The sequence below is a fragment of the Phoenix dactylifera genome, chromosome 10 (genome assembly GCF_009389715.1).
Source record: "Phoenix dactylifera cultivar Barhee BC4 chromosome 10, palm_55x_up_171113_PBpolish2nd_filt_p, whole genome shotgun sequence".
In the NCBI taxonomy this organism is placed as follows: Eukaryota; Viridiplantae; Streptophyta; class Magnoliopsida; order Arecales; family Arecaceae; genus Phoenix; species Phoenix dactylifera.
This window is the reverse complement of record NC_052401.1, coordinates 6,354,512-6,370,810: the sequence shown is the minus strand read 5'-3', so window position 1 is coordinate 6,370,810 and position 16,299 is coordinate 6,354,512. Positions and strand designations below refer to the sequence as shown.

Here is a 16,299-nt window from a genome sequence, read left to right as displayed (position 1 = left end):
TGAGCACTGAACAAAGAACAAAAGAAACAACAGACTAAAAATATAAGATATACTTATCCCCACTGAAGAACTTTGTCCAACTATCAGATGAGAACATCATTTGAAATCTTTTCTCCCATGTAACGGCAATCAAAACTTAAAAAAAGAAAGCAAAAAAAAAAAGGACAAAAGACACAGAAAGCATCCATGAAATCTAAATACTACTTGCAATTAGGCAACCATCTTTCCTATTCTCACTGCACATCTATGTCTGAAAACATCTCATAGTAAATCAGAACTATTATTCAACTGGGACAAGAATATGACACGAAAATATATTAAATATGTGGCAATATATATTAATACACACATATATAAATACACATATATGTACCCACACATGCGCGCGCGCGCGCACACACATATATATATACACACACACACACATATATATATATATCAGAAAAAAAAGAAAAATGAATGGAAAGCAATATCAGAAACTTGGGATAGGACTCAGCAAAAAAAGTTGCTCTTGCTTGCCTTTAGCCAGCTTCAGAGACCTTAGTGCAAATTCATTGCCATCTTAGTTACGAATGAAACAAAGGAACTACTATCCAATACTCTTTTAAAAGCCGGTATCTGGTGGCTAATGCTTTTGCTTTTCTTGTGTACTAGAGGCAGATAGAAACCATATATGTGTGTGTGCGCGCGCGCGCGCATGTATGTATGTTTGTGTGTGTGTATGTATGTATATATGCATGTATGTATATGTATATGTACTGCATGACTACTTAAGTCGGTTTTCTAGCTTTCAATATGGCTTAGCCTATATCAAAATCCGATCCAATAAAACTACGGGTTAGCTTTCAAGATTCAAATCCGACCCAACTCAGTGGTTTATTGGAAATTTTTTTTTTGACCCAAACCCGGATTTTTGATTAACGGATACCTATCTGTACGGGCTTTTTGGGCCGACATCCTCGCAAATGAAACATCATCGCAAATGAAAACTAATTTCTCGGCCCACAAGAAAGCCTCGTGGCAGGCAGCTCCTGCAGCACGAAAACATAAAAAGCGGCCGAAGTCGGCTGCAGCGAAAGAAAAGGGCACAAGAGATCGTCGAGGAGAGGGAGGCAGAGAAGGCGAAGGAAGGGTTGAGGCAGCGAGAAGGTAAATAGGGAGAAGATGGAAGGGCAAGAAGGTAGTCAGCAGCCGCACCTGGCTCTCGCCCACAAGCTCTTCCTCCTCGCCCACCCCGACGTCGACGACATCGACAAGGTTCGCCTCCGCGATGAGGTCTTCCACGCCGTCATGGATCACGGTAACATCCTGTCTAACCCTTCTTCCGGTTCTTCCCCTTTCCATTCCCCTGATTTTGCCGATATTGCCACTGACCGGATCCTCTCGTGTGGAAACCCTAGACATGGCCCCGCTCTACGAGTCGCTCGCCGCCAGATCGGTGCTGGAAATGGACACCGGGGTTCTCGATTCGATGCGGAGGAGGATCGAGGACGAGCTCAAGAAGCTCGACGAGAAGTAAGATCCCTTCTCCCTACCTTAGGGTTTGGTTTTTTTGGCTAATTTTTCTTCTTAACTTTGGCATTTTTTGTAATTTTTTCTTAGTTTAATTTACGGATTGGTGATTACCAAACAGATGTTTGTTTGTATGATAAATTCGTAATGCATGTGAACTCTGAAAGATGTTGGCTTTTCTTTTAAAAGTTTTATGAGGAAAAAATGTCCTAAAATATTTGTCATTGTATTAAGGTAATGAATTAGGGTAGCATGATTATGATTGCTCTGAAAAATTGAATTTTGATGCCTGCGGAGTATGTCTTTTACGAATCCTAGAAAGATCTCCTAGAAAGATCTCTTATCGCGTTGATTGGACCGAAAGAGATTGTGGCAATGGAGCAAATTTAATTGGGATAGGCGGGTGAAAGACACTATTTTTAGTTTAGTTTCTCAGAAAATAAAAAGAAATGAAAAAGCTGAGAAATTTTTCTTGTTTTATTTGACAAAGAGAGTTATGGAAGTAAAGAAAGTGGCCAGGATATTTATCCTTTTCTATTTGATTCACTTGCTATTTGTTATTTTCTAGTCAAAGTCAGCAGTTGAATGGTGCCAGAAAATTTAGCTGCTTAGATAAATATTTGACTCCTTTTCCCTTATAATTATTTATCGTCCATAAATATTCTTTTACTTGCAAATGTTGGAAACAAAATTTCATTAGCAGACTGTCATTTCTTTTGCTTTGTTAGCAATTTAATGGAGCCTAATGTTGGAGATAAATTTTCTTTTACTTTGATATGGAATGGTCAATAAATCAGCAAACCTCCTTTAAATTGATAATTGGGCACATGTGTATACGATGATGCTGAAATTTCCTCCTCTAACTAATTGATGCTTAACTCCTAGCCTATTTATTTCTAGTGCCTTTATTCAATGACTTGCATATTGACCATGTATACTATAAGGGGCATTTAGACTCCTCCTACAGAAGGCAGAAGGCCATCACTAGAAATCAGTATCTGTGCCCTACTATTGCGATGAAATCATGAAAACAAGATCTAGCAACCATTCACCACTATATTTAATAAACACATTTTTTTTAATCAAAAGAAAAGGCAATTGTTGATTTTAGATGTTAAATCTGAGATTTTGCGGATTATATTTCTTTTACCTATTGGCTATTCGCATAACAGATTTATGGGAATTTAAGACGTGTTTGGTGTTGCTTAAAAATATACTATTGCAACTTCTAAAGAATTTTTTTCTAGAAAAATAATTGTTTGGTAACGATATCTGAAAAGTGCTTCTACGAGAAAGTTACAAAAGTGCTTTTAGAAGAAACTAGAAAATCTAGCTTCGGCTACTTCTTTTGTGAGAATTTTTTTAAAAAGCAGAAGCAACACCAAACACACCCTTAAGGAGTTTTAGAGTGTATGGTGTAGAGCAGTCATTAATTTCTATGAAAAGAAAGGACAAGAAAGGTAATAAGGTTTAACAGAATGAAAGATACCCTTTTCTTAACTAATTCATCTCAAAAACTCCCAAGCAAAACTCATTAACCTCTCCCTCTCCTTCACTTCCATCTTGCCAAGCCTATATAGCTCAAAGTGTTCCAACATCCATTGGTTTAGATGTCTCCTCCACAGGTTACCTCCTTACGTTTTCTTCATCGTAGATAAATTTAATTTGATTAATTGTTGAGTTAGGCCACTAACTAGGAAAAAAGCATCAGGAGGACTTTAGCCATGCTCATGCCATCTTCATAAAGTGAGCCACCAGTTGGGGTGAGATTGAGTCCCATCAACCTTCTTTCCAAGAAATTTTTTTTTTTTTACTAGAACTAGGACATCTAGATAGGATATAAATGACCATCTTGAGAATATCCTTCCTGATATCAATCTTTTGGAAGAAATGCCTTGCCTTTCCTTGGTCTGTACCTTGAACATCCACTCTTCCTTTTTGTACACCTGCTTCTCCTTCACCTCGTCTGCTTAGGCACTCTATAGTGTACAACCTAGTACTTGTACTAGATTGCTGCCTTGATTGGAGCCTCTTATTTTTTGAAGTCCTTGATGAAGTGCGCGAAGGCCATGCTTCAAGACTTCTGCCTGGCTGATATTTGGCATGATGGAGGAGAAAGATATGAGACTTTTGAGGGGCAAGCATCTTTGGGAATAATTTGGTTTTTCTCAAGGGTTTGAGGAAAGAGGATATTTTTGGTCTGTTGAACCTTATTAACTCAAAGAATACTTGTTTACTGGCTCATATTCCGATCGTGCTTTTCTAGGGGCTAGCATCAGTCACATGGCATGGCCACAAGGCATGTAAGGCTGGGTATGGCATCCTAGCTTTTCTTGGTTAGTTTTTTTCCCCGTTTTATAGAAGATGATCTCCAATTAATGTGACGGAGTGTAGAAGATTCCACATGAAGCATGGTATCCAATCAAGGACTCTACCACATATGGAAGGTGATCTTTAACTAAGGTTATTATCTTGCACGTGGAATAAAGATGGTGGAGATAATCAAGCCCCAAATTTTGTTTCTTTTTGTTTATTTTTTTAGTTTCTTCTATATGTATCCTATTTCCTCCTCCTAAATGGTAAATAAAAGCTAAAATAGGGTGTAGGAGAGCTGATTCCTTTCCCTGCAGATTCATTATGCTTAATCCTATCTTCATTATTTTCTTTTTTAGCAAGTTGTGCAACATTTCTTTTTTCATCTTTTTCATGTGCATTTTTTCCCTTTGTCTCCACAAAATTTGTTGCCGAAATATTTCGCTCCATAGGCTTTATGCATAGAAATTGTCATATTCCCATTTTGTTTTCCCATTGTCTTCTAGTGCGAACTAGGTGCGAGTTTTCCCATCCTTTTTCTTTAATGAAGTTTAATGGAAGTAAATTAAAAGGCATCAGGTCTTGTCCCATCAATTATGGCCATGAATTATTCTGTCTACCTCGTCAACTTGCCACAATCCCCAATCAACAAGATGATCCTTGGGACCAGCCTTGCAAGGATTGGCTGTTGGTAACCGACCACCAGTGGCTGCAAAATCTGCTGTGCATTCCTTGCATTTGTTATCTTATAGTATTATTGCGAACTTTTTGCCACTATACCATGTGTTTTAATATAAAACTAGAACTTAGCTGACTTAGAGTCATGATGCCTCATGGTTTCTTTTATTTCTATAAAATAAAGTGTGCTTCTACGTTTATGTATAAAGTTTTTCTGCACTTGGTTTGTGAACTATGTTTGCTCATTCTTCACGGTTTGGTAGGGATCTGCATGGATGTCAAAACCTATGGATTATATTTAGGATAAACATAACTTTCAGTCGCTATAATCATAGTCAGCTGTGATGCATGTTGCATGCTATGACATCTGCATAAGGGACTGTGAATCGGTTCTTTGAAATAAAGCAAGTTATTTTTGAAAAGGATTTTGCTGAACTAAACTAAATATAATCATGGGCAGCTGATACCTAGCTTGCTAAGATATAACCCATTCCTTTTCTTGCCCTTTTCAATATCTATCAACTTGTGAAGAAGTAACAACTTTAGTTCACAAACCAAGAGCAAAGAAAATTTTATGCACGTACTAACAAACTATCAAATCATATGTTTGTTTGTTTGATTGTTGGGTCATATATATCGCTCAGCACCATAACCAACCATGGTGGCACTTTTTTACCTAAATTAGATGAACATATAATCAATTGCAGCTCTAAGTCCAACTGAATTTTTAGTTTGTTATTAGCGAGTATGAGTGAGCACGAACTATTAGCATTCTAAATAGGTACGGAAGCAGTTTTTGGCAATTGAGTTTGGCAGGTCTGGTCTTAGGGGTCATTATTAATTGTTGATGGTGATGGGGCAGATGACGTTTCTGGAGATTGGTTAGCTTGGTCGGTGTAGTTAGTTATAACCATGATTTTGGGATGAGACATTAAGTGGTGACATTGATACTCCCATTAGAACTTGTTAGGAAGAGGAAGGGGGGAGTTCTTACACCTTTTCTATAAGAGAATAGGGAAGAGTAGTATAAGAAGGACATGGTGCCTTTTATATAAGCCAATATAGTGAGTTATTTTGGGAAAGAATCCCACGGAAAGCAAATGTAAAGAAAAATTAATATTTTATATTGTACAGCCTAACAAAATCAAAATTAACAAAGATAAGCTTTAAAAACTAAGGTTATGGGAGTGATGTGTTTGATGGAAAGACTTTAGCTATCTTACTCCCTTCTTTAGCTTTTACAGCTTTTCAATACCATATGAAAGAGGAAAATGCTGCAAAAAATGAAGAAAATAAAAAAAAATATAAAAAAGGCGGGACAGAAGTTGTTCAGATTCTAGTGGAGCTTAAATCTCTTCATAGTATTCCATGGTACAATCTTTGATTGAAGATTCTTTCATATTTGGTAGAATCTGTCCAGAATTGGATATCATCTTCCAAAAAAGTGAGACTGAACTACGAAGAAATTGAACAAAAAAAGAAACAAAAAGAAATCTTTTGCATATCCATGTAGGGTTAGATTCTTTCCATCATCTTCCAGATTTGTGCAAGTAGCATTCTTGATTGGAGATTGTCCATAATCTTCAGTTTTTGGTAGAATCCTTTATTGGAGATAATCCTACATTGGAGATGCTTTGATGTTTCATAGAGTCCTTGGTTATATATTATCCTTGATTCGTTCACTCTTCCATGGTTAAGACTAACTCCACAAAGTGGCCAGCCATTCTCTTCCTTCTGTTGTAATGATCTTAGACATTGACTGAAATTAAATCTTGGACAGTACAACTGTATCCATTCAAACATTTAAGATGTTGCCATATAGCAGTTTTTTTAATTAGCACTTCCTCCTACTAATCAAGTCCTCATAACAAGGTCCTTAGCAGACATAAACTCAATAGAACAAAAAAAGGACTCAACCTAGGATTCGACTGTGACCCTTAGAGCTCCAATCATGTTGAGGATGCTCCCATCATCAATCTATAATGACTCATTCTTTATAAAGTTCTTTGTTCCAGCACTTGGTTTAAACTTTAAATGGAAAGACCTTGGATATTTAAAACTTAAACATTGAAGCACTAGATCCAGACTGAAGATGCTACCTAGAATTATAAAACACAAATTTTCTTTGATTAAACCAAAAAGACCACTTTTATTTTTTTCACTTGTCAGATATCAACAAGGAACCTGCAAATTGCACTCTTAAAACCCTTAATTTCCTTTATTATCCCATAAAACCTTAGCTTGTCAATAAAAATTTGTATCCGATTATGCTTAAAACTCTTTAATGATTTTACTTAACCATCATTCATGCCTAACCCCCTGAAACAGTTTCATGTACAGTAGTGAGCATACAGTTTGATTTCAACCTGAAGTTCCCACTCTTACAATTACTTTTACTCTTAGAGTTGAACTTCCATTATTTGGGGTCTGCACCATGGAGTGGCCTATTGTAGCTCAGACTGTAACTATGGCCTTCTACAGTTTTTGTGGGGATAAGCCTCTTATCTTACAACTGTTTCCTGAGATTCAATATCTTGATTAAATGCAATTGATATACCATTCGAGTTCTGCATAATGCAGTTATCTAAAGTATATCAATCTAGCTTTTAAGTTAATGGTCGAGGAAATAATTCGTCTTCGTCTTCACTTAATTTTAGGTTTACTTTCCAGTATTGAACAAGTCCACATTTCCAGTCTTCTCACATCATAGATGCCTTGAAAAGCTGAAGTGTGAGTATCCTGCCATGTCTTTCAAATACAGGAACATCCTTGAACTAATCATCGATCATGCATTCATTTGGAAAAGGAGGAATTAATCTGTCAAGGTTTGATTTGGCTTCAATCTAGTCGCGTCATCAAATTAATCCTGATTTCAGCAGTTTTGGAAGTTCTTGCGATCTGGTTCTAGGTTTGAGAGTGTTAACTTTCTGGTACAAAGATAAAAATACTAGAAATGTCAAAAGTAGGTAGTGTCATAAAAAAGTAATTTTATCAAGTCAAGAAGAAAAGTTAGACATCATATTTAATGTGTTTATTGTTTGATGCTTTGGGTATATCGTTTTCACTGGCACACGCTATGAAAGTAAAATAATCACACTTAAAAAATAAAAAAAATGGAATCATGTTTCACATGATTCTAGAAACATTTAATTTTGACAATCTAATTCATGATAATAAACAGGCCACAAGATTCAAACTTTAGGATATCCAAATCTAAGTCTAGTTATCACCGCATCTGCTATCACTTGATTTGCTCTTTCTCATATCTTGCTGTTCATGTGGCGGCTAATCATCATGAAGTGTGCTGCTCTTTGATTGCTCTAGGAAGTGATCTAGGTCTTAAGGATGGGTTCCTGGATGGTTATAGAAAGAGATCGAAAGCCTAGTTAAGATTAGGTCATCTCTTATCTGATGGGCTCCCCATGCGCCTCCTTGCTCCCTTTCTTCCTTTTTTGTCTTTCTTCCAAAGCAGCAGTGTTCCCCTTACAGGCAATAAGGAGGCCTGGTGACAACTGCTGCCAACATATATGAGTCACTAAAAGACCCCCAGCTCAACTAGGAACTCATATTTCTCATGTCCATCTGATATACAATGGTAGACTCATCCACCCACGGTATGCTGCACCGGTCGGTACCGGGCGTACCGTATCCGTACCGATGGGTACCGGTATCAGTACGCCAATGTCGGTATGCCTGATGTACCGCATATCGTACCGTACCGACACTCGGTACGCCTATACTAGTACGGCACCGGTACGGCAAACCTTGCATCCACCTGTTAGGATATTGTCAAAGAAAAATAAGGGAAATAAAAAGGAAATAGTTGTAGATTTTTTTTCTTGTCACAGATAAAAGGTAAAAGAACTTGAATAATCCTTAAAATTCCTCTGCCGTTACAGCAGAAAGCGGACACATTATCTTTTACTTTTGGACAACCTTGTAGCCCAGAAAAGGTCCATTTCCCATTTCTAGATTCCCTTGAAGCTGGTTGCATCACCGTTGCTTTTGATTCCGCCCCCCCCCTTCCTCCTCCTCCTTCTTTCTCCTCCTCCTCCTCCTCTCTGTGTGACACAGACAACACACACTTTGACTATAGGACCTGGGGTTACAACTCTTGCAGGTAAACATTTTGTTGACATTAACAAATATATGGGCTGTGACAGCAAGGAATGTTAACGACCCATTCAGAGAATTTGACAAAGACATTTTTCTGGACTAATCCTACATGCCACCATCCTTATCTTTTATCAAGTCTGCTATCTCCAGGAATTTTGTGCAGAAAAACTGGTGTAGTAGCTCAAGAATAGGTAGTGTAGGCAAGATGTTACATATGATCATGATTCATTCTCTATAAGAAACTGATGTTTTTGCACATTCCAAACTGCACATAAAACTTCTGCTGTCTAATTGCTGGATCTTATAGTGATTTTTTTAAACCCCAATTATTTAACTTCCCTAAAATAGATACTGGCATTACTTTATTCATCCACTATGATGTACTGCCTCAAATAACATTATGTTCTCAATGTGAAGGATTGCTGATGCTGAAGAAAATCTAGGAGAAAGTGAAGTCCGTGAAGCTCATCTGGCTAAGTCCTTGTTGTACATTCGGATCGGTGATAAGGTATTTCTGTATTACTTGTATTTACTGATACGGTCTAAATACCAAAATTGCTTACATTGAATACTAATGTTTGCTTATAATCATTTCTCCATGTAGGAAAAGGCATTGGAGCAGCTCAAAATAACTGAAGGGAAAACAGTTGCTGTGGGTCAAAAGATGGACTTGGTCTTCTACACATTACAGCTTGGATTATTTTACATGGACTTTGATCTCATTTCCAAATCAATTGACAAGGCTAAGAAGTAAGATTGTAATTTAAAAGTTTACTTGGCACTATTTTGTTATTGGTGAATTATGATGCAAACCTTTCTCTTATGTCTTTGTACAATGATGACAGCTTGTTTGAGGAGGGAGGTGACTGGGAGAGGAAGAACCGTTTAAAAGTATATGAAGGCCTATACTGCATGGCCACCAGGAATTTTAAGAAAGCAGCAAATTTATTTTTGGATTCCATATCGACCTTTACGACTTATGAACTCTTTTCTTACGATACATTCATCTTCTACACTGTTCTCACAAGCGTTATATCACTGGATAGAGTCTCACTTAAGCAAAAGGTCTTCAAAAACTTTTCCATATGTATTTGGTTATTTGAAATTGGAAGATAAGTAAATTTCTGACACAATATGTGACAGGTGGTGGACGCACCAGAAATCCTTGCTGTAATCGGCAAAATTCCTTATCTGTCCGAGTTTCTTAACTCCCTTTATAGCTGCCAGTACAAGTCATTTTTCTCGGCATTCTGTAAGTGAATGAATCTCACTGTACATACCTTAATTCTGAACTATAATTAATTTTTTTTTGGCATTTGCTTAATGTGTGAATAAGTGGAGTGGAAGTTTACTGGAGGTTGTCGTGGATCTTAAGATTTTCCATCAGTAACTTCTTTGGGGCATTTACATCCATTCACCTCTAATTCATATTGACTGGTTCTACATTTTATTCAAGAAGTGATGACACATGATATATGCTTCATCTAATTTATTCAAGTCTACTTTCGTGGTTCTATATCAGCTGCTCACTTACCTAAGCATCATTTTCGTTGAAGCATTTACCTCCCATATTCCACTCGCTTTTTGATTGTAAGATTTGAAGAATGATGACAGTTTTCAGAAAATGTGCAGAATATTTCCATCATCTTTTAGTGGCATGCAACTATCAAATAGCAATCCTTGTGCACATCTCCATGTAACACACCCTGTTCAAATTCTTTGTCATTATCTTCATCCTCCAGCCTCGTCTGCAATAATAATATAGTCTATTTACTGGAATGATTCAGTTTATGCAACTGATGTCACTAGAATCAAGTGCCCTTTTGCATTTCTCAAGCAAAATTGCATGAAAAATATTCCTAAATTTCTATACAAATATGGTGTTTTCAATCATAAGGCCTGACTGGTTTTTCTCTTCCCCCCCCTCTCAAAATTGTTCTCAGCTGGCTTGACTGAGCAGATAAAGTTAGATCGCTATCTACAACCTCATTTTCGGTACTACATGAGGGAAGTTCGCACTGTTGTTTATTCTCAGTTCCTTGAGTCCTACAAAAGTGTAACTATGCAAGCAATGGCGACAGCATTTGGAGTATCTGTGGATTTTATAGATCTGTAAGTATATCTGCTGGAGTTTTGCACGTCATCAAAGCATTTTATGTTAAGCTATTCTAGGACCTCAACAAAAAAGAAGAAAGAAAAAAGAGGACCATTTCACAGAGGTGCACATCCCACTGATGTTACGAGAGTTGCAATGCAAGTGGTGCCTGCACCTTTTTGAGATCGATCTCTTTTTTGTTTTTTGGTGCTTTTTTTTTTTAAAAAATTCCCTGACTGCCTTTAGTTGAGCAGCTATTAACTTCACATATTTCTTATTATTGGCTAGATAGAGTTCGAAATGCTCACTTTTCTACAATTTACATGTCAGGGAATTGTCTCGTTTCATAGCAGCTGGGAAACTTCATTGCAAGATTGACAAAGTTGCTGGTGTTCTCGAAACTAACCGACCTGATGCCAAAAATGCTCTGTATCAAGCCACTATCAAGCAAGGGGATTTCTTATTGAACCGAATCCAGAAGCTTTCCCGTGTGATAGATTTGTAAACTAGGTATTTGGCTTCAAATGTATACCTAGTTTAGGCTTTTCGTTGCAACTCCAGTCTCATTCATTCAATAGAACTGTTTTTCACCAGTCCACCCATTTCGGAGATTGTTATCCCCTGAGATTCTTTTGCTGAAGAATGCGGTATTGCCTGTGACCGTATGAGAACTGTATTAGCTGGTATATTTCTGCTTGAGCTTGAAGGTTTGTTGCAGAGCTTCTCTTTGTGTTATCAATTTCTGTTGTTATCGTGAAAAGAGTTAGTGTAGCTGTGGAAAATGATGACTTGAAAAGAAACCGAGAGGGAATGATTGTGAAGAATACAATCATCTCCAAACAAATGGTGAAGGGGAGCTTGCGAGGTTAATGTTTCTGAAATTACGGGTTCCAAGAATGCAGTCTAATTACAATTATGAAGTGGTCTGAATGTCTAGAATTTGTTCCTGTTTCTAAAAATCAAGGTTCGAAAATTAATATGAAGTAAATGAAAAATATTTTAGGTTATGCAATCAAGCAAATTTACCGTAGTGGCATGTGAATCAACGAATGTGGTTGAAAGTTTCAGATATGCTCCTCCAGAGAGTATGTTGGTTGTAAACTAAAAGTGTTAAAGAGTCAAAACTTGTGTAAATTAATATTCCCTTAATTATCCCACAATGATCAGATAAATGTCCAACAAATTGAAGTGATGATTGGTGATGATTATCTTAACTTTGTAGCTCCCTTTCAAGAATTTGGTTGTCAAAATAATGTCAAACTCTTAACTAGGTATGTCTTATTCTGAATATTGAACTTGAAACAGAAGATGTATTTCTAAGTTGTGAAAGCTTCAGATGTATGAGGATAAGGGTTGGTGGTTAAAATTCCATAAAACACAAAAAAGTCAGTGGTTGGAAAATTGATTTTTTTCTGGTTTCTTTGTAGAGATTGGTTTGATTACCGTGCATGAGGTTTTTTTTTTTTTTGATTTTTGACATGAGTAGATCTTTAGACTAAACAATGGAGGTCTGACGGTAGGTGATTATGCAAAAGCTAGAGTTATTTGAATGGAAATGGATATGTATATGGCAAAGTTAAACTTGTCTTCTTTCATGGTAATTTATGTAGAGAAATGTATATAACAATACAAGGGATAATATGATGGTTAACTTATAGAAGTTGGTTTGCTTTATGAAGAAACTGGTTTAGAGAACTACATGGATTGATACGAGCCCTTATATGATGGTACAAAAAGCACAGCTCGTTTCTTACTCAAAATATGAAATGATTGCATTACTATATCAAGTTGGAGAAGTCTGTGGCTCTTTCCATCACAGGAATAATGTGAAACAGCTAAGGAAATAAGTATGCTTTGCTTGAAATGATATTATTTAGGATTTAGTTCCGAGGCAAGAAAGATGTAGCTTATTTTGATTGTCTCTGGTGCATTGTACATGATTGGCAAATCGCATGCAAATAATTCATGTATATGTTTGGTTTGGAACTGAGGGTTAAGTTTCAAAAAATGTCCATGATCTATTTATTTTACTTTAAGTGAAAAAATATCCATAATTACTGTGTTCGCGATTATTTCTATATCCCTCAGCAGATGACCAAATTGTGTGCCATTTAGTCTCCTTTTGTGGCAAATCCATATAATGGATCATTAGTTGCTTGCATAGGCCTATGCTTGTTGCATGTACTGTTATTGTCCTCTGATGACTTCATGTGCTTGCACCCCATCGTCCCTCTTCTCTTCATATGGCAATTGGTTATCAAATATTTTAAAATGATTCTAAAAAAAGCTTGAAAATGTATACTGTCTACCAACATTTTTTTTTTTGGGGAGAAGATTTATGAAATTCTAACCAGGAATATATTAAAGATGTCGACCAACATCTTAACCACCAACAGCAATGGTGAAACAATCAAAGTACAGTGAATTCAACATTAAACAAGAGTCTATATGATGGGGACATCAGAGCCTTTCATTTAGATGATCCTGAGTCCTCGAATTGAGTCAGATCCGGATTGGGTCCATTTGAGTCCGAGTTATTTTTTTTATTGCATTATTTGCTTTTCTCTCAGTGAAGTCAATTTGGTTAGTTGTTTTGTTATCAGACTAGTCAATTGGGTTTATGTAATTGGGTCAATTTAGTGGACCAATTTTGGTAAGAGATTAATTGATGTAAGGGTCCAAATTTAATTAGTATCAATTGATTGATTTGGTCAATTGATTACTTGACTTGGTCAAGATGTAAGGTCTATATAAAGACCAACCCTCTCATATATGAGGCACCCTCTCATATATGAGGCGATTGATGATTGAATAAAAAAACCCTAGCCTCCTTGTTCTTTTTCTTCCTCCTCCTCTTCTCTTCTTTCTGCGTCTCTATAACCTCTTCTTCTTTCTCCTTCCCTTCTTCTTCCTCTTCCTTCTCTTCCCCTGCAGTTGTCCGCCATTATCTTGGTATCAGAGCCTCGGCTTTGCTTTTGTTGCCAAAGCCCCAAAATCCTGTTTCTGGACGGACCACTTCGATTTGTTTTCCACGTCTGCCGCTGCCGCCACTTGAATCCACCGCTGCCCCATGCGCAGCCTCACCCCACCACGGTCCGCCATCCTTGTTCATTCACCCCCACCAAATCCCACCCTCTCTCTCAGTTTCACCAAAGAAAGGGGAAAACCCCTTTGGCATTTCCTCCCCACCACCCGTCACACCCGCGACTAGCCCTGCCCCGCTCGCCACTGCAGGCCACCTACGACCACCAACCCATGGGGAGTAGACCACCCTCCCTGCTTCCAACCATCGCCACTGCCTCACAACACCACCACTGCCCCTTGGTTCACCGCCACCCTCCCTCTCGGCATCAAACCCACCGCCAACCATCACTACTGTTGAGCCTTTCCCTCTTCTCCTTCCACCTCCAAAAATCCCACACCGTTCCCTTTTCTCCATCGTCGGACCCACAGAGGGGCCGCCACCGGAAGTTGCCTGTCGGAGCCATGACCACCTTGCTATCGGCTCACCACCGGCCGCCGCCGCCTGCCGGAGTCGCCCGTCGCTGGTACTGCCGCTGCAGCCTTCCCCCGCAGCCGCAAGGATTGGAAGCCCTCCTCCCAAAACTATCGGGAGGTTGAAGAAAGGATTAACGGGTAAGTCATAAAACCCGTTCACCCGAATCTGGTAGCCCGGATCCAAAAAAGAAAAGAAAAGAAAAGAAAAGAGTATCACGTGCCTTGCACGCGGGAAAAAAAGGAAAACAAAGTTCACGTGACCGCACGTGACTTAAAAAAAAAAAACCTTACCTCTGTAACTGTTCATCTTCAACCTCCGCCTGCACCGTGAACCGCGCCATCGCCGTTGCCGAGCCTCGTCATCACCGCGCCGCAGCTGTCCAATCGCCGCCCACCCGACGAGCAGCGCTGCCGCATCGCCAGCCGTCCCCGCCGCCCTCCGAGCCTCCTCTTCTTTCCGTCGCCTGCGCCCACCGGCATCCGAGCTATCACCGCCCATCTCTGCCGTCGCTCATCGCCTGAGCCACCACCGCGGAGTGCCGCTTCCCCTTCCAAGCATCCCGAGCGCAGCTCCTCCGCCACCGCCACTTCCACCTCTGTGCCTCCCCGCCGCCGAGCAGTCCGTCCGACCACCACTAGGGCCGCCGCCACCCCCTCCCCTTCTCCCCTCTCCCCTTCTCTCCTCCGCTGACCGCTCTTCACTGTCGGTGCCTCTATCTCACTCCTCTCCCTCTCCAAATCCAGAGGGATTCGAAACCCTCTTTCATCTCCACTCCTTTCTTCCTCATTCACGAGTCAATACAGCCTAACAAGCCGCGCCCCACTCCCGCGCCCAGTCCACGGGCTGCGCCCACATCCTCGCCCAAGCCACTCACCACAGGGCCCAACAGGCCTACCTGCAGCAACCCATTTGCAGCCCAGCGCCCTTTAGGCTGCCCACTGCTTCAAAGTCCCATCCACAGACCCGCCAAATTGCTGTGATCAGATCTAAGTTGAAGCCAATTGAAGCTAATTGAAGGGTCCATCAGCTGCAACCGTACCCCGATCGTCGCCCCAGTCCACGAGCAAGCGATTGATCGTCTACTTTAGAACAAGTTATAGATTTCCATTTTTCTTGGGCTTGTTCATCTAATTATATTCTAGCTCTCTTGCATGATAGCCATATTTTCGAAAACTTATATTACCATCAAAATTCAGAACATTGAACCTTTCACTTCCGAACCCGTCCTATTATCCATTAAATCTAGATATTAAATTAGCACACCCTAGCAACTGGACGTTTCTCAGCATTCTTCGATCAAATTACTTTAGGATCGGAACAACTGTACTACTTGATTGCAATCTAATTTCTTAAATTAAATAATCTTAATCCTTAATTCCGAATAACCGAAGTAAAAATCAGCAACATTTAAACTTTAAGTTATTCTTGTGAAAACTTGCGGATCTCTAAAATCATAATAAATTGCATTGGTAGGTTATCCTGCATCAAATTTGGTTCTACATCATATTTATTAGGGTTTCATTAGTGACATAGCATTTTACTTTATCGTACATAGTGTTATCCTTGCATGCCAACCCGTAGTGGTAAGGAGTACCATTTCAATCAACCTAGAACCTCCGTAGCTGCCATGGATTTCAACGTTTTGAGGGCTCTTATGGAACAGTTCGCTGCCCTGCGAGCTTTAGATGAAGAAGTCAAACAAGAGGTCCCTAAGCTTATGCGAAGCATCAGGACCCCTAAACCACCAACCTCCGTTGTAGCCCAACCTAAAATTGGTTTGGCCGCACCACCTGTAGTCCTTCCCCATTTCCTTAGGCACCAGACCCAATGCTCTAGGTGTCAACAATTTGGCCACATAGCGTTCTAATGTTTCACTAAGACCTACCTAATTATTGAACCAAAAGTTAGGAACCAAGAGGCCGAATATGTTGAAGAAGTCTATGAACCAAATATAGAAGACTATGTAGAAGACTTTGAAGACGAATCCACATGATTAGACTTTGTCCATAATGATTTCCAAAGGGAGACTATTGACCTAAGTATAACCAAGCCACTTCACATCACTACTGTGGAAGAGGCAGTGAAA

At 39.2% G+C, this 16,299-nt stretch overlaps 2 protein-coding genes across 2 annotated transcripts; one reads left to right on the top strand and one right to left on the bottom strand.

Moving 5' to 3' along the window:
* The first annotated feature begins 1,061 nt into the window (after positions 1–1,061).
* LOC103697396 (26S proteasome non-ATPase regulatory subunit 6) lies at positions 1,062–11,450 on the top strand. Its single transcript, XM_008779242.4, has 8 exons — positions 1,062–1,300; positions 1,401–1,515; positions 9,037–9,127; positions 9,224–9,369; positions 9,465–9,684; positions 9,763–9,871; positions 10,563–10,731; positions 11,045–11,450. The coding sequence occupies exons 1-8, from the start codon at positions 1,165–1,167 to the stop codon at positions 11,217–11,219; spliced, it is 1,161 nt and encodes a 386-aa protein (XP_008777464.1). The 5' UTR covers positions 1,062–1,164; the 3' UTR covers positions 11,220–11,450.
* A 1,935-nt stretch (positions 11,451–13,385) lies between these two features.
* On the bottom strand, positions 13,386–15,856 carry LOC103697395. The gene is made up of 2 exons (XM_008779241.4): positions 14,504–15,856; positions 13,386–14,320 (listed from the first exon to the last, which is right to left on the bottom strand). Exons 1-2 carry the CDS (start codon positions 14,709–14,711, stop codon positions 13,827–13,829), a joined length of 702 nt encoding a protein of 233 aa, XP_008777463.2. The 5' UTR covers positions 14,712–15,856; the 3' UTR covers positions 13,386–13,826.
* Positions 15,857–16,299: the final 443 nt, after the last annotated feature.

Bases quoted from the DNA above. Each gene is read 5' to 3' on its own strand.
- LOC103697395 (XM_008779241.4), bottom strand. From the start codon at position 14,711: ATGGGCGGTGATAGCTCGGATGCCGGTGGGCGCAGGCGACGGAAAGAA. The intron at 14,321-14,503 runs GTAAGGTTTTTT...ACCTCCCGATAG, and splicing joins GAAGATGAACAGTTACAGAG to TTTTGGGAGGAGGGCTTCCA.
- LOC103697396 (XM_008779242.4), top strand. From the start codon at position 1,165: ATGGAAGGGCAAGAAGGTAGTCAGCAGCCGCACCTGGCTCTCGCCCAC. The intron at 9,128-9,223 runs GTATTTCTGTAT...TTCTCCATGTAG, and splicing joins ACATTCGGATCGGTGATAAG to GAAAAGGCATTGGAGCAGCT. The intron at 9,370-9,464 runs GTAAGATTGTAA...CAATGATGACAG, and splicing joins TCAATTGACAAGGCTAAGAA to CTTGTTTGAGGAGGGAGGTG.